Here is a 27778-nt window from a genome sequence, read left to right as displayed (position 1 = left end):
AGATGCCGATGGGCAGAATGAGAAGATCCATTCAGTAATGTATCCAGCATCTTCACTTCACTCATTTCTTCAGTAGAATGATTTTAGTAAAACTTACTTTGAAATGAACCAATACATTTTTTTTTCTCAAAGCAAATATGTATACCTTGGCTGTAATCATTTTTAAGCAAAAGACCCTCTCATTGGAGATTATTTAATTTTGTAAAGAATTACATTTAAAAAGGCAAAGAAACAGTTGTCCATTTCATAAGGACAGATTCTGGAATGTATTTTTCCTTTTTTCTTTTAGAGACATTTTGACCTTACTCTGAAGCTCAGCTAGAAAGGACATTGGCAGGACTTTGTATGTCCTCATGCAGAGCTTTTGACACGAATTTAATAAGACAGAAAACAGTACCTTGCCAAGTATTAACTTTAAATCTCTTATTTACTTTAGAATTTAAAGATTTATGAAATACCAAAAAGCCCAGGGAGATGACTCACCAAGAATTCCAACTTTCTCTTTCCTACACTCTTTTAGAAAGTCTTTCGCTGTTTAACTTTGCCGTATAATGCCGTGATTAATAGTGGGATCAGCCCATGAATTAACATAAATTAGTTGCTGTTTTTTTTTTTCTTCTCACCCTCAATGGCTAAACAGTGGTTATCACATTGAAATGAACTATTTAAAAGCAGTGACGTCACTCTTTGAAATTATTAGAGTGACACCTATATTTAAGCAGAGAAGTACTCAACTATAGAAGTACAAATCTGGTTTTTAAAACAAAGAATTCCTATGCTTTAGGGTGAAAATATGCTTCATTTCTTCCATGCATACCAAGCCTCTCTTCATCTTATTTATCCTATGGCATACTTGCCAAATATTACTGTTTGAATCTCAGTTACCCATATCCTAATGTTCTAAGACATACAAGCTAGAGTCTCCTTCTGCTTGGATGCTTTAGTTGAGACTTATTTGTAAAACACAAGATTGGTCTGATTTTATGTTAAGTGGGTGGCTTGCTAATCTGTAAGAATGCCATTCTGGACCAGGCCTTTATGAATTGTTTGTAAGTAGCAAACTGGACAATGCAATCTTTATACTCATTCAGTAATTAGCCGAAATAATTCTAGTTAAACTCTGGTTAAAGATCTCTAGTATGAAATGAATGTAAAATATTCATTCTTTATCTTTCTTTCTGGCTTCCTTCTAGCTCCTTTATTTATTTAGAAATAATCTTCTAAATTACTTTTTCACTGCTTTTCATGTTGCAGATTGAAAATGTTGACGTCTGCCTTAGTTTTCTAGCAGCCAGAGGAGTAAATGTTCAAGGTCTATCTGCTGAAGGTAAGAAAAAGCGCAACTGTCACAAACGGTGTCCATGTTTTTAAAAGTTTTTTATGACGCTAGAAATGGAAAGTGGGAATACGTAACTCCTTAATACCACAAGGGAAGTCAGTAAACTTTCTAAAATAACAGAAACATAAATGCAGTTGTTATTGATGCATGCTTTAATATATAGGTATGTTCCAGATTTTGCCAGAGTTGTTCTTTACATTACCAAGCATACAGGAGGGAGGCATAGCAACAAAGTATCTTTATGTTCTTACCAGTGGGAATATTTTCAGACTCTTAAGTAAGTAGATGGGTAGATGGATAATGCAGGATGATAGATGGACATAAATACAGGTAACATAGTGTAACTAATGTTCAAATATTTTATCAATAGTGGTTTTATAATATGACTACGTTAGTAGTCCTAGTCTAAATATTTGGTAAGTTTAAATAAGTCATCATGAGTTCTTAAATAATTAGTATTAAGCATGTTAATAACTATACTAATATTCATATAATAATAATATTAATAAAGGCCTTAAAATCACTAAGGATTTGAAAGATTGTCACTGACATTGAAATATAGAAAAGTGGAAAAAGACAACTAGATCTGTCATTTTTTTGTGCATCTCTTTTTCTTCATCACTTATTTTTAGGAAAGCTTTCCAAAATTTTCAAGTAGTACTACTAACAAAAAAGCAATTGCTAAAGTTAACTAATACTGAGTCCTTTGAGCTCTGCATCGATCACCATTTTAATCAGAATTTTAATTATATCAGAGTAAACATTTTTGATAATTTATGTTGCCTAATGTTGCTACTACAATCAATTTGCTCTGAAAAGCCTTTCCCCCCGCAGATGTACAAATGTTAGACAGTTCTAAATTTTTGAAGTTTTGCTGCCATTAGAAAAAGAGGAATTGTGTGTCCTGAAATATTATGGACATGTACTAGAGTTATTTACTTTTCCCAATTTTTCTTTGCTGTCTAAATTTTATTTTAAATATCTTTTATCCTTTATATGTATATGCCATGATGTTCAATATTAAATTACACATTTGGTGCCCACAAAGCTTAGGTTCAAACCTAACTCGTGGTTCTGTTACTTAGAATAAAATTTGATAAAATCCTCCAGGATAGTATTTTACTTTCTAGGTGGTTAAAAGTAGACAAGAAATGTTACCATTTGTTCATTTTATGTCTCTTCCTTCTCACAGATCTTTTATTAACATAATTCTCTGGATTTTTGTTTATCTCCTAAAAATATATGAATGCTCGAAATGATTTGCTAAATTAATTAAACATGCAGAGTAATAAAACAAAGTTTTAAAAAACCTCTTCCCATAAGATTATTCTGGTTTATAGGATAAAATTAATACTTTCTCACTGTAGCTTTATATCAATCAAGCCAAGTCTTCTATAGTATGGTCCCCGTGAGTTTGGAGGGACCTCATTTTATATGAATAATCCCACTGCATAGTGTGTGTCACATGATAGACCATCAAAGAGCAAGAAGACTGAATAGTTGATTATGGTTTCTAAGTTTCAAAAAGGAGACACAAAACCTTGACCTCAGAGGAGGATATATTTTATTACCAATAGCAAGTTTTGTTTAAAATATGATTACCATTTGCATACCCTTATTTCAAGCTTTACTTCCATCCTTTACTCTGATTTTAAAATTATAACTGCAGGAGGAAAAGCTCAGCTCATGTTGCAGCCTACTTTGTGCATTTAATTTTTTATTAAATATTAGAAAACCTTACACAGGAGCTGCCTGTGTCAGCACTAGGAATTCCACTTACATTTATTCAATATATGTTATCAGGAGTCATGTGTAAGCTGATCTTTAGTATTTATTAATATGTCATGAATAAATTACATGAATTAAAGGAATTCGAGCATGAAAACTGGATACCTATGTTGTAGTCTGCTTTGGGGAGGATATATATATATACATATTTTTTTAAATACATTGAGTGTATTTAGATGGGTGATTTAGAATAATGCAGTTATAAATCTAGTTGCTCTTTTGAGATACACCCATAGCATCAGTACGTATAATGCAGAACAACCAGCATTTAAGTGGCTTTCTCTCTCCAGCTCACAGCCACCCTTCTCTTGCTAACAGCTCTGTTTTTGTGAGGGACGCCAAGTGCGAAATCACACAGTTAGCGTAAGCCATCCATTTCCATGAAGAAGCTAACTCTAGAAAAAGTGTAGTTCAGGGTCAGCAAAGAGCATCACTGAGTAAGCTCTCTTCTCTCTGCTCTCTCCATCCCTTCTCTGTCTCCCTGAACTCTCCGAGCTGGTTAGACATGTTGGTAAGATTCATAAAATCAGAGTTGCTTGAATCTGTGACCGAGAGAATCAATCTGTAGTTCTAGCTCCATAGGTTGTGCCTAAGAGAATTGCTTCTGGAATTTCATTTGCAAAAAAACCTACATCATTTCGTATGATGCTGTTTTTATATTTTCCACTCGATGCAGAAATAAGAAATGGAAACCTAAAAGCCATTCTAGGGCTGTTTTTCAGTTTGTCTCGCTACAAGCAGCAACAGCACTATCAGCAGCAGTATTACCAGTCTCTGGTGGAGCTTCAGCAGCGGGTCTCTCACGCCTCCCCTCAGGCAGAAGCCAGTCAGGCCAAAACCCAACCAGATATGCAGTCCAGGTAAGGAAGGGAAGTGGGACTTGCGCTTACACTGAATTCACCTGCAGGCAGTTCTTGTTTTTCGTGGGTGTTGCTTTGTGGGTTTGGAATACTGAGTTATGTAGTTGTTGCAATGTGACGGGATTGTTTGACTAATGTTACAGAAGTCAAAACGGCTTTTGTCTTGGTTGGATGACCAACACTTGTCACGTTTTAGATGAAATATTTGTGTTTGTTTCTAAAGGTGATTTTGGTGTGTATCTAAAGGGGTGACGTGTCTTTCTGGAAAGGAGTGTGGCGCAGTGGCTTCCTTACGAATTATCTTTGAGAATGTGCGTTTTGAGTCCTCGTCTCCAGTTGTGTAGCTTTCTTTTGTTGGTGCTTGTGATTGATTAAATCATTAAATCTGTCAAAACATTTCAGGTCTGCTGAACACAGGAGTTTGCGTGTTAGGAACATGCTGTTGTTCGTGTGAGATTGTGGGTGTGTGGATGTGTGCATATGTGTGTGTGTTTATATACACACGTTGTGTTTGTTTGACTTCAGTCTATGGGCACCTGTAGACACAGCCTGGGTGGGGCGCTGACAAACATTGCAACTTCTTTTACTCTTTTATTACTGTTTTTTTTTTCCCCCACTTTGGCGTTCTCTCAGTCCTGACTCAGCCAAGAAGCAGAATCAGTCAGAAATAATGTCAGCATGTTTATTGTAAAGAATTGGTTTACATGACGGTGGGAACTGGCTGGGCAAGTCTGAAATCCTCGGGGCTGCACAGCAGAAAAGACAAGCTGACACTGTCAGCATGAAAACTGCTATAAACAGGTGGGATTTCTTCTCTCAAGGAGACCACAGTCCTGCCTTTAAGAGCTTTCCAGGGGTGAAGCAGGCCTCCTATCTTAGTGATAATCTAGGATAATCTCCTTCACTTAAAGTGACTGCATTGGACTTGAACCACATCTGCAAAATGCTTTCACAGCAACACCCAGATTGCTATTCGATTGAATAACTGGGTCTAAATAAACGTAGCCAAGTCAACACATCAAAAAAAGTGATTACAAAACGCAATTGATAAGTTTCAGGGCTATTTTGCTTATTTGTTTCTGATTAATGATCAGGACATCAGAGAATTAGCTCTATTGCATGCACAGTTATGATTGTTTTTGTCAAGGAATGAGAATGTCCAATATAAAAATATTCTTTATCATCTTCTAGAATATGCACATGTATCAAACGCTTACAAATATGTACCTTTTCCTTCTCCAAAACCAAGTCTAAAACCTATTAACATTGTTTGCCTTCAGCTTGTTTTTGGTAATTAGCATCGACTCAAAAAGCTAACATAAAATTCCAAGATGCATTTACACATCACTTCCCACTTGTTGTCAAATAGTGAGCGGTTCGGAACCGCCGCCGTCTCTCACCTGCCAACCATCCCTCACTTCATTTTAGGCAATATTTCTGTCTCTGTACAACCGTACAACCATGTAAACTCTCTTTCCTTTAGCAAACTTTACTCATTGGTGAGTTATTAAATCAATAAAGAGAAATTAGTATGAAAGTACTACAAAGTCCATGGAGTGATAAGGATATATTTGCTTTTACTCAGTAATGCAGACGTGCTTCTGTCCTTTTAGCTTGTCTTGGTATTTTGTGAATGTCAAGTGAAAATAGTGCAGGAATCAAAGCAAAAAAAAAAAAATTCTTTACAGTGAAAGTTCTTTGGATTTTCTTAAGTGTAGAGAAGGAGCGAAAGGAAATACCTGTTTTTATTTTTTTATTATTAATTTTGGGGGGATTGTGGTAAAAACAGATCTAGATTTTGAGAGCTGCCAGAAATAATATTTCCTAGAGTTTGACTTAAGCCATTTGAATGAACAAGAAGCAGGAATACTAGCTGGAAAAATACAGGAAGTCAAGTCATGTTGTGCAAAGGATGCTGACTCTGGAAGTGATAGGAGATGTCATTGGCCACCGCTTTACCTCGTTCGATTTCTGTATCTGCCACGTGGAGTTTCCTGGACAACGTCTCAGTGGTTGGGACCCTTTTGGGGAGGTGTTTTTTCTATTCTTACTGGATATGCGTGGATATTATGAAACTGTATTATAATGTGAAATATAGAGCTTTATATAATAGGCATGGTCTTTTTACACCATCTTGGGGAGAACTGTCTTATTTTTTTTTTCAGTGAAAGGTTATGAAAAGCATTCTTTTCACCAGCGTCCTTTAATTCAGAGATAGACTCAATTTTTTTCTTTTAATACTGGACTTAATAGCTTTTTGTCTTGGTAAGTTAATAAATGCAGAGAACTCACTTCCTAGACGTAGTGCTTAGTTGGACCATGGTAAAGAGGAGGTCAGCATCTTCATTTTAATATAATTTATTATACGTTTCAGAGGATGTTATATTTCAGACTTTAGTACCTATTTCCATTTGTATAGATTTGATATAGTGAAATAGTCTGCGAATTATGATTTATGTGATCTTAAATACAACAATATATTTAAGCGTTTTTTAAAAGCCTATGTTATAGCATACATAGGAAAGGAATGTGTATACAATAGAACCAAGGTAATGCAGAAAAGCAAGGTTAGTGACACATTTATCTTCATTAGCTTGAGATGCGAGTCATGCATCATGATTTATGAAACCTTTCTATTGATTCCAAAGTTCTTTCCAAGTAAATAGCTTACATGACTAGTTGCTATATCATTCTGGATTTTTCGCCAGAAACTGTTCTTGCATTTTTCTCTGTAGAGCCAAAACATTTTTTCTCTGTAGACCTAAAAAAAATTGTTTCATGAGAGTGTTTTTGTTTTGTGCTTTTTGTTTATTTAAAATAAATTGGCACAACTGTGCATATTTCCACAATATTGATTTTTGTACATTAAGAATTGCTAATTTGATTTTGCTCTTTTGAGAATAACCCCAAGTGTTATTGATCAATTTGAACATTTTCATTCAAACAGACATTTTGATCTGAAGGTTAACAAGTAAAATAAACAAAAGACAAAATAAAACGTGGAGCAAAGAAAGTGAGTGTGGGTCACAAGCTCCCCTTTCTGGCCTCTCAGCTCCCTCTCCGTGTTGAGTGTGACTGTGTGGGTGTGTGAGTGTGTGCTCACATCTACCTGAGCAGGTGTGCCTGCGTGTGGCCTGTTCAGGCGGCAACCGGAGATCTAGCTGTTACGAGAACCTCAGGGATCATCCTGCCTGCCTGTGGATCCCAACTGCATCGCTTCCTAATTGTGTGACCTTGGACAACTTATCTGACCTCTCTGTGCTTCAGGTTCTCCGTTACTTAAAGGGTATAAAAAAATGGCACCAGGGAGTTCCTGCTGTGACTCAGTGATTAGCAAACCCAGCTAGTATCCACGAGGATGTGGTTTGATCCCTGGCATTGCTGAGTGGCGTAAGGATCCAGCATTTTTGTGAGCCATGGTGTAGGTCGCAGATGTGGCTCGAATCCCAAATGGCCGTGGCTGTTGTGTAGGCCAGCAGCTATAGCTCTCATTCGACCCCTAGCCTGAGAACACCCATATGCCATGGGTATGGCCCTAAAAAAGACAAAAAAAAAAAAAAAAAAAGGCACCAATCTCAAGAGGTTATTTTGGTGGCTCAACAGGTCAGTACGGATAAAATGTTTTGAAATACCTGGCAGATGTCACTGTTTTGCTCACAGCCCCGCCAAGGTGTCACGTAGCCTCGGCTTGCTCCCTCCTTGGGAAGGTGCTATGGCTGATTCCTTTGCCTGGAATGCTTTTCCTCTAATAGCCACTCCCCTGAATCTCTCACTTCCTTCAAGTCAGCTGCTCCAGTGTGGCCTTCTCGCTGGTGCTTACCTTGGCAGTTCTGGTTTTGTGTGTGTGTGTGTGTGGCCACGCCTGTGGCGTGTAGAAGTTTCCCAGGCCAGGGATCCAACCCAACCCACCACACAGTGCCTCAAGCCACCTCAGTGACAATGCTGGGTCCTTAACCCTCAGCACCGCAAGAGAACTCCATACTCTTTTAAAAGAAATTATTTAAAATATAGGTGATTTATAAAGTTGTGTCAAGTTCCGCTCTGCAGCAAAGTGACCCAGTCGTGCATGTATATACACATGCCCTTTCTTACGTTGTCTTACGTCCTGTTCCATCCCAAGATACTGGATGTAGTTCCCTGTGCTGCACAGTAGGACCTCATGGCTTATACGTTCTAAATGTAATAGTTTGCATCTACTAACCCCAAACTCCCACTCCCTCCTCCCTCCCCCTTGGCAACAACAGGTCCAGTCTCTATGTCTGTGAGTCTGTTCCTCTTTGTAGATAGGTCCATTTGTGTCCTATTTTAGATTCCACATATAAGTGATGTCATATGGTATTTGTCATTCTTTTTTCTGACTTACATCACTTAGTGTAAGAATTTCTAGTTCCATCCATGATGCTGCAAATGGCATTGTTTCATTCTTTGTTATGGCTGAGCAATATTCCATTGTGTATATGTACCACACCTTCTTAATCCATTCATCTGTCAATGTACATTTAAGTAATTTCCATGTCTTGGCTATTGTGAATAATGCTGTAATGAACATAGGGGTTCATGTATCTTTTTGAACTGTAGTTTTGTCCAGATAGATGCCCAGGAGTGGGATTGCTGGGTCATATGGTAGTTCTATATTTAGTTTTCTGAGGTACCTCCATAGCGTTTTCCACAGTGGTTGTACCACTTTACATTCCCACCAACAGCGAAGGAGAGTTTCCTTTTCTCCACACTCTCTCCTGCATTTATCATTTGTAGTTTAATAATGATGGCCATTCTGACCATCACTGGTACTTCACTGTGGTTTTGATTTGCATTTCTCTAATAATCAGGGATGCAGAACATCTTTCCACGCACCTATTGGCCATTTATGTGTCGTCTTTGGAAAAATGCCTATTTAGGTCTTCTGCCCATTTTTTTGATTGGATTATTCTTTTGGATATTGAGTTGCAGAAAATGTTTATATATTTTGGAAATTAATCCCTTGCCAGTTGCTTCATTTGCTCCCATTCTGTGGGTTGTCTTTTTGTTTTGTTTATGGTTTCCTTTGCTTTGCAAAAGCTTTTAAGTTTAATTAGGTCTTAGTGGTTTGTTTTTGTTTTTATTGTGATTATTCTAGGAGGTGTATCAAACAAAATACTGCTGTGATTTATGTCAAAGAGTATTCTGCCTATGCTTTCCTCTAGGAGTGTTATAGTATCTTGCCTTATATTTAGGTCTTTAATCCATTTTGACTTTATTTTTGTGTATTGTGTTGGTGAATGTTCCAATTTCATTATTTTACATGTAGCTGTCCACTTTTCCCAGCAGCGTTTACTGAAGGGACTGTCATTCCTCCACTGTATGTTCTTACCTCATTTGACATAAATTATTTGACCATAGCTGTTTGGGCTTCCTGTTAAACTGATCTATATTTCTGCTTTTGTGCCAGCACCATACTGTTTTGATTACTGCAGATTTGTATTATAGCCTGAAGTCAGGAAGCCTGATTCATATACTTCTGTTTTTCTTTTTCAATATTGCTTTGACTATTCATGGTCTTTTGTGTTTTCATACAAATTTTAAAATATTTTGTTCTAGTTCTTTGAAGAATGTCCTTGGTATTTTGACAGGGATCACATTGAATCTGTAGATTGCCTTGGGCAATATAGTCATTTTGACAATATTGATTCTTCCAATCCAAGAGCATGGCATATTTTTCCATCTGTTTGTGTCACCTTTGATTTCTTTCATCAGTGCCTCATAGTTTTCAGTTCTCTATAGTAGGTTTAGCCCTAGGTGTTTCATTCTTTTTAATGTGATGGTAAATGGTATTGTTTCCCTCATTTACTCTTTTAATACTACTGGCTGCCTGTCTCCACATCTCATCATGGTTGCCATGGTTTTTCTTCTTTTCCGTAGCTCTAATCATTCCCTAACCTACAATTTACTTATTCACTGTATGCATTGTTTATTATTGCCATACCTCCCCTCCAGAATGTAAGCACTGTAAGGACAGCAGTATTTTTGCATTTTAGTCACTTTTTCTTCAGAGATTAGTACAGCTCCTTAAACACAGTAGATTCTTAGTAATTGTTTCTGAAATGAGCTAAGGTAAAAATTAATAAATCTGTATTAGCTGCTTCTAATTTTAAGTAGGAAGACTTTCTAACATTTACAGTTTCAGTGGTAAGTCATTTAAAATAAAAACTGTATTTATTTACAGAAGTAGTACAATGAAGATAAATATGTTGTTGATTTGGGGGTAGTCATTATACTGAACTACAGTTAGCTTCAGAACAGTATGCAGTAGAAGCATCAGACATTATCCAAATGCAGGGAAATATTTGCCTCCACCAAATTTATCCTTGTATATTTATCTTTGGTTTTTCATCAATTGATTATAAATGTTGTATCCCCTTTGCTCTCTGGCTGTCATTCATTAATCTGCTACTAGCAGTGTGGCTGCCTCTCTGCACTCCCACTCCTTTACTGATATGTAGTTTCTGTTGTGTGGGATAAGAAAGCAAATTACTAAGGTTATGTGCATTTGGGTACCACAAAAATTAATAGGTAACATGAGCGAAGTGCTCGGGCTATGGAGAATCATTGATAGCTTAAAGACATATTTTATAACTCCTTTCTTCTCGGTCATGTTTGATTTAGACAACCAAATAAGGTAGTATTAAGAAACAATTCATCTTATTTACAGCTAGTACAAAGTTTAGAAAATTTAACTGCAGGTTAATTAAAAATATTAATGCTACTACCAACTGACACAAATGTATTACCTTTAAAATATCCAAATTATCTATTTATTTTGTTAATAAATATTAATATAAAAGTTGTCCTTACCTTGTCAATAAAAACTAATGTTACAAGGAGAAGAATACTGTTGAAAGACAGCATGTTCTGGATTAATCCCAAGATGGTGTGGCTGGTGTGAGTTAGTTGGTGCTGTACGAAGGCAGTCTTATTCCTTGATAATTGGTCTCTTTTGCCATTTGAATTATCGACTTGTAGTATCTGCATTGAGAGAAAGCTGGAACTCAGTTTCTGAATTTCCCCAGTCCTTCACTGGGAAATAGTTGATTATATTTGAAGTGATAAAGACTTTATTAATCAAGGCAGTCTGCAAAAATTTGAACACACTTCATTAAAAAATTAGATTTTTCTCTATGTCAGTAGCCTTTAGAAGGCCTTTACCTAGGTAAAGACTAAACATCTTGCTGTATTAAAAAATGTTAAGTATCCAGTTTGCACTTATTTAATATAAAACATAAAATCAGTTTCTTCTATTTTTCTAGCTTTTCATTTTATTTTGAAAAGAGTGCGTTAAAGTCCCTCTATGCAACCAACTGGAAAAAATATGAGAAATGTGTTAAGATAAAGTGCTAAAATCTTATATAAGTGTTGTAATTGCAGTTACTTTCTACTAGGAGATGAGGAAAGTGCTCCTTATTCAAAAAACGAGTAGATGTGAATCCTATACTTTTAAACTTGGAAAATTTGTTTCCATTAGTAAATTTGTAATAGGCATTCAGGATATTCTTTTCCGTATGTTGTGTCTTTACAATTAAGAGTATTAGTTGGCATGAAAAATAACAGAAAGTTCAATTTTACCAAAACCATACACAGTACCTGGCACATGAGTCCAGACAACAATGAGCAGAATTCGTGTCACGAATGTCTAAGTTCCCTGAGAATATCTAGCAAAGCATTGTGGTAGAAGAAAATTAAAAGACAGAAGTTTATTTTCTCTCATATACGGGTTTTGTTATATATGAGATAGTAGAATAACAGTGTAGGTAAAATGTAATGTTTTCTACTTGCTAAAAGTTTTTTAAAGGGAGGTATTCTCCTCAAAATATGGGCCTTTTAGCTTAATTTTGTCTACATTATTAAATGATTTTCCATCCAGTTATTAAATAGTCGGTGAACTGCACCAACCCCAAAACAATGATGATCAAATCACATGAACAAATATTTTATTTTTATATTATGGAGAATTAAGCCAGGTAAAAAGAAGAATGTGCATGTGAAAGTGTAGGCAAGAAATTAAGTCGATAGAGGATAGATGTGCCAAGGGCAGTGATGGGAGGTAATTCTGAACTAACGTAAAAGCTGTTTGGGGAACTGGGGAGACTGTGGGCTCCACAGAGGATCTTTGGCCCTTCTGCTTTTCACGGTGGAGGAGACGGTCAGCAATGTGTCCATGTGCTGTTTGGATGGACGTGCTCCTTCCTGCAGGCCTCCCAAGTCAAACTGCAGCGTCTATGGGCACATGCTCTTAAAGTGGCGTGTCTATACCCTTTGCTGCCCCGTCCCGAGGTTCCCGTGACCCCCGGCCCACAACCTGCTTTTGGACCCCTCTTCCGTGGAGGACACTGGCCTTCCTCTTTTCCAGGAAATATCATTTCCCTTTGGGAGATTCGCTCTGAAACTGGGATGGTTTACAGCTTTTCAGCCTGGAGTTATAAATCTTGAAAAGTGTACAAGGAAGTTTAATTTAAGATGACAGGAAGGCTCTGGCAATTTAAGTCTTCAGGAACCTGGCTTCAATTAGTTGCTTCATTCAGCTCTGTGTTGTGGCCTGTAATGTGCTCTTTAAAAAAGACAGTGAATCAATTAAACACTAAAGAAAATGAAATGAAAAGGGCATTTATGAAATCTCCTTTTTAATAGCAGGAATTTGTTACTACTAAAGAGAAATCACTGAAGGGAAAGAAATTATTTCTTAATTGACTGATTTGAGAAACCAAGAGAGGGTGTAATATTGAGTGTATGCGCGCACGCGCGCGCACACACACACACAGACACACACACACACTGTGTATGTTCTATGCTTTTATTCCAGTATTTAAAACACTTCACCACCACTCATAGTTCTGTTGCATCTATATAGTTTTGGGTATTTCGAAGTCAGGCAAGTGTCGGTTTCAGTTCTGCCTACAAATTCCCAGAGTGTGTCATTAGGCGCATGGCTTTAACCTGCTCAGGTACCAGTGTTCTTACCTCCAGCACCAGGGTGGTGATAACTTTCTCCAGAGGGTGTTGAGAAGACCACATGACATGGTTTATGTTTAACATTCCTCCTTAGCACAGCACTCAGCTTGTAATAGACAGTCACATCAGCCACTTTCCTCTTCCCTGCTCTTACTTCAAGGTCATGTCACATGTATAATAAAATATATCACCTGCACTAGAAACCTCAAGTCAGTCTCATCTCTGTTCCTTCCTTTCTCACTTTCTCTGATCAGTTTGGCCAATTACACTGCTAACTTTTATTCAATATATAGAAGTAATTCAAAGTAATAACATCCCCATGATTTAAAAATAATGGCCCTTGGAGTTCCCATTGTGGCACAGTGGAAACGAATCTGACCAGGAACCATGAGGTTGCAGGTTTGATCCCTGGCTTCACTCAGTGGGTTAAGGATCTGTAGTTGCCATGAGCTGTGGTTTAGGCCGCAGATGCTGCTCAGATCTTGCATTGCTGTGGTTGTGGTGTAGGCTGGCAGCTGTAGCTCCGATTAAACCCCTAGCCTGGGAACCTCCACAAGCCACAGGTGTGGCCCTAAAAGGCAAACAAAACAAAACAAAAAAACAAACAAAAAAAATGTCTCAATGCTCAGAACTTCCTAAGTCGGATCTAGCTGCTTAGAGGTAACCTGATTAAATATTTTAGGTATTTCTTTTAGTAGTTATTCCCATATAGCTAAATAAATACTACTAGTACTAATTTTTATTCACTAACTTGGTCATTTATCTTGATTTATGTACCTCCCCTCCCATCTCCCATTAATATACACCACACGTTTGTTAAGCACTTAGTGTGTTCCAGGCACTCTTCTAAGCACAAAAGTATAGCAGAGGACAAAAGAGATGAAGAATCCTTTCCCTTTTAAAGCTTACATTCTAGTGATAGACAAAAAAAAAAAAAATTAGTAGGACTCTGTTCTAGTAATTGGACAGCTGATGGTAAAGAAACATACATCAGAAAGGGAGAAATAAGATATTTAGGTGCCATATTTCTGCACATCCCAGTGAGTTTCTGAGGATGTCTTCACTCAGATGATAATTGAGCAAAGAGGTGGTAGAACTAGGTATGCAGTTATCCTTTAGCAGAGAGTTACAGGCTGGCAGAGGAGTAAGAGCTAAGACTGAGGGTTAGGAATCTATCTGGTTTAAGAAGAGGGGATGTCCCTGCTGGGCTGTATGAGAGGGAAGGAGGTAGAAGAAGAGCAGGATATACGTCAAAGGCAGAGCATACAGACATCAGTATGACCCTGTTACCATTGCAAAGACTGGATTCTATGCCAGGAGAGATGGGAAACTGTAATATGCCATAAACAGGTGTAAAAATCAAGGGGTCACTCTGGCTCCTCTGTTGAGAATCAGTTGTAGTGGTAAAAGCACAGAGTCATGGAGAAAAGCTTGGGCCACCATAGTGAATGTGGAGAGAGGAAGATGAATTTCAAATATATTTTGAAGGAAGTGTCAGTAGGATTAGCGGACAGATTTGCAGTGGGGTTGGTAAACAGATAGGAAACGCTCTATTGGAAAGATCGTATTTCTGTCTACTGAAGTGGAAAATAATATAGGAAGAGTAGGCTTGGTATGGAGATCAGATATTCACCTACTGATATGTCAGTTTCGAAATGTCTACTGGGTGTATCTCAGTGGGGATATTAAGGAGGCAAGTGGACTTGCGAGTCTGTAGTTTGGGACAGGTATAGGCTATGGATAATAATTCTGGAGATATAAGCATGTAGAAATCATAAAAAAAAAAACCTCTGAGGCTCAATACAGTAAAGGACCAAAAATCTGTGCATAGACGAAGAGGGCTGAGGGCTGGAGTCAGGAGCCCACCAATATCTAGAGACCCCAGTGATGCTAAGACCTGGAGTGAAGACTGAAAAGAGGCAGACTATGACGTAGGAAGAGAACCAGAACCTGTTTTCCTAGAGAGCAAGGGAAGGAAGTGTTTGAAGGAGCCGGGAGTGATCAGTGGTCATAATTCACATGGAGTCCTTTCTGTGTTCTTTATACACATACTCATTCTTTCAGTCTACACAGCAACTCTGTGACATATACTATTACTAATCCTAGGTTTCAGATCAAGAAACTGCAAATGGAGAAGCCAATTAAATTGCATAAACTTTTCTGGTGACTAATTTGTAGGTTGAATCCAGGCAATCTGGCTCCAAAGTTTGTGTTTCTAACTACTAACCTTCCTAACTGCAGGATGTCAACTGCATCAAATGTTTCATGTAAGTAGGATGAGTACTGAGATGTGGTCCGGGGACTTTGATGAGAGCTATTCCGGGGAGTAATTGCTGTGATAACTTGATTGGAATCTGTTCAGTGGGAAACAGGAGGAGGGAATTGGAGATAGATAGTAAAGGTAGACTGGCCTTTCTAGGAGTGCTGCTAACACAGGTAAATTCCCCTCTTTGTAGGTCTTTCACTGGTTAACTTTGTAACTTTAAGTAATGGAATAACGTCATGTCTTTCTTTTTACAACAACTGTGGAATATCTTTTGGTATTCTGTTTTGTAAAACATGAGTATTAGCACTTCAGTTCTCCCCCATCCACTAACAACTTCCAACCTCTGTCGTTTGCATTTTCATTTTCTAAAAATTAATATTCATAATATTTGCATTGCCTGTATACACATAATTTTTCCAAGTTCTTAGTATAGATTGATTCCAAAAGTTTTCAAACCTGTAAAATGTTTATATAATGGCTTTATAAACATGTTCTGCAGACATACTCTGATTCTTTCCTTTTCAAAGCATTCCTTGGATGTCTGCTGAAACTTACTTGCTTCAGTGTGAGCATAACTGGTGCATAACCCTAAGAATGTCTTCTCCACCTGACTTGTTTAACTTAGCATAATACCCACCACGTCCATCCATATTGTTGCAAATGGCACATTTTCATTATTTTTTATTAAAGTATTATTCTCTCGTGATACATGTATTATTACAGTAGCAAATGCTGGAACGAAGTACAGAAAAGCGAGCCCTTGTGCACTGTTGGTGGAAATGTTTATTGATGCAGCCACTGTGGAAAACAGTACGCAGGCTTCTCAAACACCTAAAACTGGAACCACCACATGACCCAGAAATTCCAGTCCTAGGTTTATATCCCCCCAAACCCCAAAAACCCTAATTCAAAATGATACATGCACCGACATTTCCATCAACAGATGAATTGGTGAAGGAGATCAATAGATTACTGCTCAGCCTTAACAAAGAATGCAAGTGACAGTATGGATGGACTTGGTGGGTATTATGCTAAGTGAAATAAGTCAGGCGGAGGGAAAAAAGGGCTGTACAGTATCACTTATATGTGGACTCTAAAAAATAAAATGAATTAGTGAATACAACAAAAAAGAAACAGACTCGCACATGCAGAGAACAAACAAGTGGTTACCAGTGGGGAAGGGAAGAGGGAAGAGACGAGAGAAAGGTAGGGGATTAAGAGGTACAAGCTACCATGTGTAAAGTAAATGAGCTGCAAGGATCTATACTGTACAACACAGGGAATAGAGCCAGTTGTTACAGTAACTATAAATGGAGTATAATCTTTAGAAATCGTGAAACGCTGTATGATACACTGGAAACTTATATCATAATAGGTATCAACTACCTTCAGTTAAAAAAGAATGGGCCATAGCTCATTTAATGATGCTTTAGAAGGATATCAGTCCCGGTGAACTGGGGGACCCCTCTTTGCCGGCATTAGTTCTCCGGAATTACTCAGTTGTTATAGTTAAAATCGCTTCCTGTTTATGTGGACGATAATTAATCAGTTTGTTTGTGCCTGGCCATAGAGGGTCGGTGGTAGTAATTGACAGGCATGTTGATGACTCTCCCTCTCTACGTCCTCTTCCCCGTGACCGCGGCTGCCTTCCTTCCTTCCTTCCTGCACTCTCCCTCCGTATGTGCGGTGGGGCGAGGCGTACCTGCTATGGGTTCTTCATCCACAGTACTTGACTTATTTACAGTTCTCATGTTCTGTTCATGTTTCGTGTTCATTGATGGTCCCCTTTAATGTTATCCTTTGGTGTCGTGACCTTAAACCTTGATTATTCCTTTATCGACCTGTTGATGGCATCCCAGTCGTTGACAGAATCGTTCTTTATTCTGGTAACTTTATTTTTTTTCTTTAACAAAAGAAAAATCAGTTAACTGAGATTAATTTCTCCAGGTAGAAGATGAAAGCATCATAATTATACTCTGTCTCTCCAAGAGATTATGTTGTGAGAATATAGTATTTTTAAAGTATTAGACTAACTCATAAGTCAGAGAATTCAAGGCTTGTGCCCTGTGCCCTTTGACATAAATGTCTAGGAACAAACAAGGCTGAGCCAGTGTTTTAGAATTTGGTCTTATAACTAACAAAGACATAATTAATTTATCACCGCAGAGCCACGACTCAGAACAAATAATTTATGATTTTGTTGTTTCACGTTTACTCCAGGACATTTTGATCTCCTGTCTACATAGTGTATGAACACCGTCTCCCACACACTGGGAATTGTTTGGTTCCATTTGATTTTTAGTATTTCTGGGGCATTCTCTTCTCAGACAGAGTGCTGATAATGCAGCCTTATTATTACATCTGCTGTCTCTACTCTATGAACTTATGTATTAACCTGTTTTCCACCAACATCTGTGTCTCAAAGGCTCGACTTACTAATATTACAGAGGAAAATGTAGCTGTCCCCGAAACTGTAATCATCCCGTTACAGTCAGGAGGACCGTTGAATATTTTCCTATTGTGAGATCCACGTGGGAAAGTCCAATTTTAATCAGAGGATGACAGGGTGAGCGGGAGCTGGTTTTGGGGGACTTGCCCATTTCTGCAGCTGCGATAGTCTTGCCAGCGGTGAAGGGTCCCTTCGTTACAAGCACACGGCCAGCGTTCGCCTCTTCCTGTCCCATTTCCTGTGCTTCTGCTTCTGACCATCCTCAGTGTCTCCCCTTCCTGATCGACCTCGCAGTTTCAAAAAACAAAATCAGACTCCTTTCCCCACAAGGCTGCGGACAGACTCCAGACCAAAGTCCACCCTGCGATGTTTTGAGACCCCAGAGCCCCCTTGGCAAGACGAGACTGAATGCAGCCATGATTACATTTGCTTTGCAGGGACTGAGGATTCTAAAAGAGACTTTCTCTCAGATCTTCAAACATGTGTACAGTTATTTTATAAGTGTAGCAAACCTCACCTTCATGAATACGTGCACCAAGAAACAGCTCGTTGGCATATTTTGTGCTCACTACAATACTTTTTAAGTCGCCCTAAGTATTAAATAATCCAGATTTTTTTGGCTAATCAAGATACTCTTTGCCAAAGTTTGCTTCAGTTTTTAGCTTAAAGGATAGTTTTATCTCCCAGGATTCAGGGGCCAGTTTTTTTTAAGTGGTGTCATTTATACAAACTTTGGGAATGGCGCACTGAATGCATGGCGCTATAATTTTATTCCATACTGAAAAGCTGTACATGGGAGAGAGCCATGTAAGTAAAAGCAGTGTGGAAAATCTAATGTATGATAACATCGTGGGAGAAATATGAGCCTGGTTTCCCGAGTTCTCCTTTATCTTGAAATTCTACATTCCCAAAAGAGCCGGAGACTTTGATGCAGTGATATCTTACACAGCCCTCTCCCCTCTTTAGTGACAGTCCTGAGAGCCCACAAAACAGACTATGCAGGTGGCCTGATGGACTGTCAGACAGAATTTAAGACAAGACAGAGGTTATAATGTCTTTCCATACGTATTTCACTAATGGGATGCGTTATCACGGTAACCTGTCTCACGTGGAATCACGATGATAGTTCAGCCACCCAAAAAGCCGCTCTTTCACTAAAAAGAAACACGTGTGGATGAAGACTAAATTTCTGACTCGTTTACGGATTAGGCAATAACTACCGCTAGTGAAGTCTCAGCCAAATTTAAGTATGCAGACCAAGTGTTTTATCACATACTCTGTTGTGAGTATAGTTGTTACAAAATGACCTAAATATTTTTGAAGGAACATAGGTGGTTTTGTGGTACATAAGATATTGCCAAAGAAGTGTTAGCTTGTGACTTACCATTTTGTAACTTGACGCAAGAAGTCTACAGAAGGGACTCTATATATGCTAAAGGATGGACGTGGTTTAAAGAACTCTTTCAGTCTTTATTCTGAAGATGTGGTTTCATTTCTAACCTTGGCAATCACGGGGTGTGTAAGGAAGTATATTTCAATCTATGTCAGCCTTAAAAATTTCAGTGAATGTGATCTCCAGTCTTCAGTGTTATTTTGTATAAAAATTCTTAGTTTAAGACTTTCTTCCAATGTATTTAATTGTAATATCGCTTGGGTATTTTATTACTAATTTTCTCCGAAGCCATCTTTCCTAATTTGAAAGGAAATAATTCCTGCCTTCTTAACATGATACCGTCTTATGAAAATAAAAGTAAAATTGGGAGGTAAAAAATTTCCACTAAAATTTATGCCCAAGAAATGTCTTACCTCATATTCTGTAATTTATTTATTTTTATTCCTCCTTGGGAATGATGCTGTTAATAGAACAAATGTGATGCTATGATTAAGCATTTTTTCCCTCTTTCTTGGAATCAAGAGTATTAAATGCCTGCCTGGAGAGGGATCCTGCCTGGAGGGGGTTCCTCTCTTAGATTTGTGTGGCTGAGAGTAAGGAGACTGAAGGGAGGGAAGATGACTGATTCTAAAGAGTTGTTTAAATAAAATTTCTTGATATAGAAGAGGAGTTATAAAAATCCATATTATATGAAAAATTGTTCTGATAAACAGTTTATTCAATTATGTTTATATTTAATACATCCATTTTAAAAAGTATTGTTCGTTATTCTTATGTTTTGATGAACCAGTCCCTGTACAGCCGGGCATAGTCCCTGAATCCCATGTGGCTTAGTGAAAAACAATATTGCTCTAATGATCTTGCATGTATTACCCAAGAGCGTGAAGTTCATTCTCATTGCTGACTGAGAAGTTCAAATGTGACCTTTAAACAAATAGAGATTCAGCCCCCACTGTGTGCCAAGAATTTTGCCAGATGTGCAACTGAGATCTAGTGATGCTTTAATCTTTCAAACCACCCACCGTCTAATTGAGGACCCAGGCGTTTAAACACGTGGTTCGGGAAGGTGTGGTAGCTAAAGCCTGTGGAAAGGCACTGATGAAGAAAATGCCATTTCACCTTCAGGAAGCTGCCACGTTTTTGGCCAAGGAGAAATTAAAATAGGCATGTGTTCTCGGTATCCATTGATGTTTAAAAGACATGGCACTAAACCATCCTACTTTTCTTATCCTCGTGGGTTTTGTGAGCTCAGGAGCCACACTGGCACAGCAGGAATGGCCTATCTCTATACCGCTGTGTCCAGGAACTCCACGGGGAAGCGGCCGTGGTGGAGTGTCCCAGATCTCTGGCCGGCAAGACATCTGTGGTGGTAGAATCCACTTCCAAGATGACCTCTTCACCCACCCGTCTGGCAGCTTAGCTGGCACAGGGACCACATATGTCCTCCCTGGCATCGTAGTCTCGGGGGTATTGCGCTTCTGATGTGATGACCCATTGGTTGAAAGAGTGACCAAGCCCACCCAGCTTCAAAGGGAGGGTGAGCGGGCCAAAGGTCTCACCTCCTAATGAGAGGAGCCCCACAGAACTCATTATAGCTCTGAGTTTTGACTGGCACAGGATATGGTAAAAGACAGGCAGGAGAAGTAGGCAGAATCCAATTTATGGGGCTCCGGAGGCACCATTTAAGATCTGGGAGTTCTTTCCTGAAGGTGAAGGACGTTGTTTGGGGAACTTTATTAGCAGAGGAAGAACGGTGCTATTTGCTGTTTATAACTTAGGAACATGGCCTTGGTGACAAGGTGGAGAAAAGCTGTGCTCTGGGGAGAGGAGAGGGAGGGGCACAGCAGCTCCACAGGCGGGAGAGGGAACAGTTTCAGGTTAATAGGCAGGAGGATGGGCCTGAGGAAGACGGACTTGGGGACTGCTGGAGGTTAGGGCCGGAGAAGTCACCACCTCTCTAGTTTTGTGGGCTTCTGAGTGGTGATGCATTTCAGTAGGGGACCATCGTGCCGCTGTGGTGAGAAGAGGGAGGAGGGGCAGAGGAGGACGCTCAGCCCTGGCCTTCCCGAGTTTGCTGTTCCACTGGGACTTCCAGAGCGCGGTGTCCAGTATGAGGCTCTGGAGCCCAGGAGAGTGGTCGGGGCCAGACATGAGGACGTGGGAACACTGGCTTAGCCGTGCTTTACTGACTGAAGCAGGAGAAATGGAGGCAGTGACTCAAGAAGAGGTTATAAACTAGGGCAGAAAGGGGGCTCAAAACAAAACTCGAGGCCACAAATACTTATGGGTAAAGTGAACAAACAAGAAATGTTCCTTTGTTTATTTTGCAATACATTCAGAGCTGTGGGGGCCTGTTTGCTCCCTTCTTAAAGGCGAATTGTTTCTTTGTTGTTGTTGAGAACTTCCTCATTTTCTGAGACAGTTCCTCCTCGTCTTTCAAATTAGTTGTGAAATCTAGAGTATAAATCTAGCACAAACCTGGTTAATATTAAAGCATATATAGTATATATAACATAAGGTATCAAAACTGCATTTTCAGGAGTTCCCGTCGTGGCTCAGTGGTTAACGAACCGGGCTAGCAACCATGAGGACGCAGGTTCGATCCCTGGCATCACTCAGTGGGTTAAGGATCCTGCGTTGCTGTGGCTGTGGCATAGGCCGGCAGCTACAGCTCCCATTAGACCCCTAGCCTGGGAACCTCCATATGCCACGGATGTGGCCTTGAAAAGACAAAAGACAAAAAAAAAAAAAAAAAAGAAAAGAAAAAAAACCCTGCATTTTCATCTACTGACTATGGCACCAAACAAAATGCCTGTTAGATTCCGTGTTTGAGATGCTCTGGGACTGTGCATCGTGCTGAGAATTGTAGGTTCCGGAAGGCTCGTCCTCTGCATATATATTGTTTTGGGAATGGTGGTTGTTGGATGTCCTGTCGGGGCAATTTCTAATGATTCTTCATAAGATTAAGACCCGTAGGGCTTGAGGTTGTTGAATTTAGGAAATAAGAAGAGTGAACAGAGACGGGGGAGGTTTGAGGCAGAATTAAGCAACCAAGGTAATTGTGAACCAGAAGACAGAAGCCGAGGTAAAAATTCAGACGGTGTCCTGAGATGCCTGGTGTGGGTCTTAGCGGAGGAAGGGAGGAGCTTCAGAAGTGAGAGCTGGGAACCAAAGGCGGTGGTGCGGAGACTGCCGAGCACGGAAGTGCACGGCACCTGTGGGACTTAGGGATGAACAAAGGTGGAGTTCCCGTCACGGCTCAGTGGTGAACGAACCTGAACAGGACCCATGAGGATGCAAGTTCGATCCCTGACCTTGCTCATGGGTTAAGGATCTGGCATTGCAATGAACTGCGGGGTAGGTCGCAGACCTGGCTCCGACCCTGTGTTGCTGTGGCCGTGGTGTAGGCCAGCAGCTCTAGCTCCAATTCAGCCTCTAGCCTGGGAACTTCCTTCCGTGTGCTGTGGGTGTGGCCCTAAAAAGACCAAAAAAAAAAAAAAAAAAAGGAATATACAAAGATGTGTTGTGCCGAACTCAGCAGAATATTTCTAGGGCCTCCTGTGGGGGTTTCGTGAAAGCAGGGACTCCCAAACCTTCATCTGAATGCCACTGCATTTTCTTTTTAACGGTTCCAGCATTTATTTGTGCCAGACACCCTTCTGAGTGGTTTGCAATGCAGTCCTCATAAAACCTCGAGGTCGTTAGAGCTGACGTCCTCATTTAACCCGTGAGGACCCAGGCACAGACAACAGCTCAGCTGGGCTTCAGATACAGCAGTCGGCTCTAGATTTGGTGCTATTAACCAATTTACTAGATCTTAGCTACTGGCATTTCAATTTACTCATTCGCGGAAATAGATATTTGAAGGTACCACTTTTTGCCCATGTGCCCTCATATTTTTGTGTTTCTCCTTGCAAGCTCCAAGTCAGTTCAGTTTCTATTAAATATGAAATTACACTTTTTAAAGGAAGGTTTTGGAGTTAGTGTCCCTGGTTTTCAGGGTTGTGCTTCTCAGAGTGAAGCATTCATCCCTACATGCCTAAACCTCATTTTCCCAGATTAAATCTTTCTAGCACAGTTCCAATATGTGCCAATGGTCAGGAAAAGCCTTTGTAATGATTCGTTAATTGGTTGGTTACCTCCGTGAAAATACACTTGTTAGAAAAAGTAGAACACAAAACTAAATCAAATTTCTCAATACCTGTGTCCATCCGCCACTTTAAAAACCTTAGCGGGAGTTCCTGTTGTGTCTCAGAGGTAACAAACATGACGAGGACCCAGGAGGCTGCGGGTTCAATCCCTGGCCTCCCTCAGTGGGTTACGTATCAGACGCTGCCGTGAGCTGCAGTGTAGATCGCAGATGTGGCTCAAATCCTGCGTTGCTGTGGCTGTGGTCTAGGCCGGCAGCTGCATCTCTGATTTGACCCCTAGCCTGGGTACTTCCATATGCCTCGGATACAGCCCTAAAAAGCAAAAACAAACAAACGAAACCCCTTAGGGATGTGAAGTCAGTTCTTATTTATCCATTTATTCAATATCCCAAGTAATATGCGCTTGCTGAGAGCACTTTTAAAATAGCATCTGGGGGCCGTCTTCATCTGGGCTGCGAAGGGGGTTTACTCAGCCGTGCTCATCCGTCTTCCTAGTATTTTCTGTCATTGTATTCACCCTTGGACGAGTGACATAACCTAGGGGCAGAGGCCTGATTTTTCCTCTTCCTACACGGCTTCAGGGATATATGATCTCTTTTAGCTGCACGGTGCTCCTGGGTACCTGGCTGTGCAGTTGGAACCAGAGGCCGGGGAGTCATTCTGGATTTTCCCCTTCAGTTCCCGTGTCCATGATGATAACTTCTCTCAGGAGTCGTTTACTCCTATTTCCTGTGCCTCTGCCTTCAGGCCCTTTTCAAATCCTTCCTGAATTGTGGACGTAATTGCTGGTCCCAGGCTTGCTGAATATCCCAGCCTCCTTTGTCCCCCAATTCCTCCTCTATATCTAAGAAAAAGATCTCACTATTCTGGAAACTTCTTCTTTCTTCTGCAATTTAAACCTTTCGGTCTTTTCCACTGCGGTCTGATCAAAAGCTCAGCTTCTTAGCAAATGGCTATGGTTCTTCATGTTCTTACCTGGGAAAACAGTAGATGTTAAAAAAATAGTTTTAATAATAGAAGTTGAACACAAATTAAGACAATTCAGATATTAACTATCTCAATGAAATTGCTAGGAAGGAGCTTGATAGTAGCCAGTGGAGATAAAGAATGATAGACGTGTGAGGCTCAGATATAATGTTTTGATGATTTTTAATGATGCGCATGTCCCTTATATTTGAGTCCAATTTGATTTGTGAAGATGAAAACTAAGGAATAAAATTATGTGGGTTTTTTTTTTTTTTTACTTCTGCATAGAAGTCTACTGCTGGCATAGCTACAACAGAAATAGAAACTTCTGCCCTGAACGCCTCAAAATCTTAATAGCATTTTGATGAGAGCATTAAGGAAGACATGCAAGGTTTTACTCTTTCTTCATTCTAAGTCTTTTGCTTAAGAGGGGTTACTGGAATTCTGGCCAACGTTGTTAAGGCTACCATGGGGCTCAGCGGAAAAAATTCCGTGATAGATTAATTAGTCGTGTGTACAATGAGCATGGGAGTGGCAAGTTGTAAATAAGATGCCATATTTGCTAGCTTTTACTAAAATGGGACCTAAAATTTAATAGTGCTTACTTGGAAGATTTTTGAGTATTGTTTAGATACTAAAAGTAGCTTACCATTGAAAAGTTGTTTTACTGTCTATTTCAAATTTCTGCATAAAGTAACCTGTTGAATGAAATTATTTAATATTCTCCATCTGAATGCTAAAGAGTGTCTATTGAAAGTGGATTTATTTGACATTGGAAGAGATGATATACTGAAGGCAATATGAAGTTATTATCATAATATCTTAGGTATTTCACAAACCCAAAGGCAATGAATTAATAGCAAAAGAAGCATTAAAATATTGTAAGTTGTGGCTTGCAAGAAAATGACATGGAATAGGAGAACACAGCACAGCTTATAGAATCCAAAAGACAAAAGTTTAAATTTCAGTGCTGTTATTTATAAGATATGTACCTTGTACAAATGAGCGCTTGTTTAAAGGCTTCCCTTTCTTATTTTTCAGTCAGGAACAGAATATTACCTTTGTAGGATATTTGTGAGGAATAAATGATAAAAATAAATGTAAACTGTTTCCTGATAAGGACATGCTGAGGACTAGTGTTATTTTCCCTCCTTTAATAGACTTCAGACAATTCTGTTCTTCAAAGAGTTTCCCTTGATTAAAAGATGGTGACGTAACATTACCATTATTTGGAGTTCCTGCTGTGGCTCGGGGGTTACAAACCCACCTGGTATCCATGAGGATGTGGGTTCTAGCCCTCTCCCCTGCCGTTGCTGTGAGCTGTGGTGTAGTCACAGACACAGCTTGGATCCTGCGTTGCTGTGGCCGTGGCGTAGGCTGGCAGCTGCAGCTCCAATTCAACCCCTAGCCTGGGAATGTCCATATGCCGCAGCAAAAAAAATTGTTTGATAATATGACCCAGTAAATAGCAGTCAATCGTTTAGTTATTGAACATATACCAACCCCATGATAGGAACTGAGAATGCAAAAATGAACAATATGTAGTATCTGTTATAGTGAACAATGCAGTCTGTTCAGGAGACAGGCATTTACCCTGATAAATTCTCATTTGAACCTCGTATTTAGAAAAGAGTGAAAAACTGGAGACTGGGGCGGGGGGGACAAAATGAACTCTAGAAGACTTGAGAAATGCCTCCACAAGAAGGTGAGATTCGAGCAGGATTTTGAAGGAGAAATAAGATTTCATAACGTGGGGAAGAGCAGCAGTGGTGTTTCAGATGAAGGAAGCCTCGTGAGAAGAGCTGTGGACCCGCGAGAGAAGAGGCCCAGGCCAGCGGGGAGGGCGTGGTGACGGTGGAGAACACGGCTGGGGGACTGGAGCACGTGCAGAGGAGGTGAAGCTGGAAGGGAGTCTGAGGGGACGCAGGGAAGGAAGCACTCTGTGACCCCAGCCGCAGAGCTTGGACTAGATCCTGCAGACAGTGGGGAGTCAACAGCAAATTCAGAGAAAGAGAGCAACAACTCTTCTTTCTTGGGAAAGTGACTTCTGTTGGCTGTGAGAAAAAGAATGAGAATCAGCTGGCAAGAAAAATGGACTGGCAGCAGAGACTAGTGGAAAGACGTTAATAGAGTCCATGAGAGCAACGACACAGAGGTCAAGAAAGGAGTGAGTCGTGATCAAGACACTCCTTTTAGTTCAGTGGGAAAAAAAAGGTATTGGTGATGCTAAATCTAAATGGTGAAGACAGAGAGGGGAGGGTTTGAAAGAAGAATGATGAGTGAGGTTTGAATATTTGGGGACTCTCTGGGAGAAATCTAGCTGATAGATCCAGGTGGAATGTCTGGGAGATGATGCGATCTCTAGAAAAGAGGCTCTGAGTTTAGAGTTGAGATTGGAGTACAAAATACAGATTTGATTTAAAGACACTGGAGGGATGGATGAGCTGATACGCAAGATTATGATTTTGAAAATATTCATGGTCATAGTACGACATGTCCAAGGTGGGGATGGAGAGTGGACCTGCATCTTGCAAGGAGGAGGTGTGGCTCAGGAGACAGATGTTGTGTTGAGCAAGCAGAGTGAGGTGAGGATTTACTCAGGCAGCCGCATGACGGAAAATGAGGTATGGCTTGAGGTATTCAGATTAGGCGCTTTGACTTGGGAAACAAGTGTTTTTCTTCCAAGATCAGACGTTTGTGCATGTTCTGTAGAGCACAGCTTCTACGGCGTTATTATGCGTAAGAATCCTGGCAAAGTGCAGACTCTGACTCAGTGGATTTGGGATGAGACCCGAGGGTCAGTATGTCTGACAAGGCCCAGGTGACGCCAGTTTTGTTGGTCTATGGACAAGACTTTAGGAAGCGAGCCTCTGGTGGCTAATAAAAATATGTAACTGCAATTCAGGACCTACTTACTATAAGACATTTTCTTTCCTTATAATAAATGGATGTTAAAATTTCACAGGGAGCTTTGCACGGAAGCTGTAGTAGATGGTTCTGGCAGTTTGGATCCTTCTGTGTATTGAACCAGCAGATGAGTTTCATCCCTTTAATTGACTGTCTCTAATCTCCTCCTCGTCCCTTCCGTGTTGGGGGAAATAAAAAGCATTCCTTTGATCGTCCACTTTATTAGACAGATAGGAGCAGATCCCTCCTTTAGTAGAATCCACAGTGAGTCTCAAGATATTTATTTTATTATGCTTTTGCTTCTGATACTCTTTGCCACTCGTTAGCTAAATGGAGTTTCACTGACAACATTTCAGGAAAAGAATATGCAGTCTTCCGTCCAGATACCTGCACATCCTTGGTTTACTGGTGTTCTAACTCTATTCATCTATACCCCCCTTTGCCTCAGAGCTGTGTCTACATGTCCCTTGTGTCTGTTTCACTAATAAATTGCTTTGGCTGTACCTACTCACCTGCTCTGTTACCGGTCTGTTTGTAAATCTGAAACTGGGGAAACGGTATTGCAAGCACTGTGGGGAGAAAATGCGTTTCTGCTGCACAGGGACTCAGAGTCAGGTAAAAAATGAAGAAAAATAAAGGGAGCTAGAGTCCTTGTGGGGAGTGCCTGGGCTTGAGTT

At 39.9% G+C, this 27778-nt stretch overlaps 1 protein-coding gene across 30 annotated transcripts in view; it reads left to right on the top strand.

Moving 5' to 3' along the window:
- The window catches only part of NAV3 (neuron navigator 3), a 602126-nt gene that overhangs the window by 366010 nt on the left and 208338 nt on the right, over positions 1 to 27778 (top strand). For all 30 annotated transcript variants that reach the window (XR_014804603.1, XR_014804601.1, XR_014804600.1 and 27 more), the window contains 2 exons: positions 1255 to 1327; positions 3804 to 3987. Coding sequence is in view for 25 of the 30 variants with exons in the window: in XM_084957747.1 (XP_084813873.1) it covers positions 1255 to 1327; positions 3804 to 3987 (257 nt within the window). In the remaining 5 variants the exon portion in view is untranslated. The remainder of the gene's footprint in view (positions 1 to 1254; positions 1328 to 3803; positions 3988 to 27778) is intronic.

The sequence above is a fragment of the Sus scrofa genome, chromosome 5, assembly GCF_054392235.1.
Source record: "Sus scrofa isolate SSC_HxYL_T2T_F1_AM1 chromosome 5, Sscrofa_HxYL_maternal_Yorkshire_Landrace_v2.0, whole genome shotgun sequence".
Lineage (NCBI taxonomy): Eukaryota > Metazoa > Chordata > Mammalia > Artiodactyla > Suidae > Sus > Sus scrofa.
The sequence above is the reverse complement of the archived record's forward strand: the minus strand, read 5'-3'. Positions and strand labels throughout refer to the sequence as shown.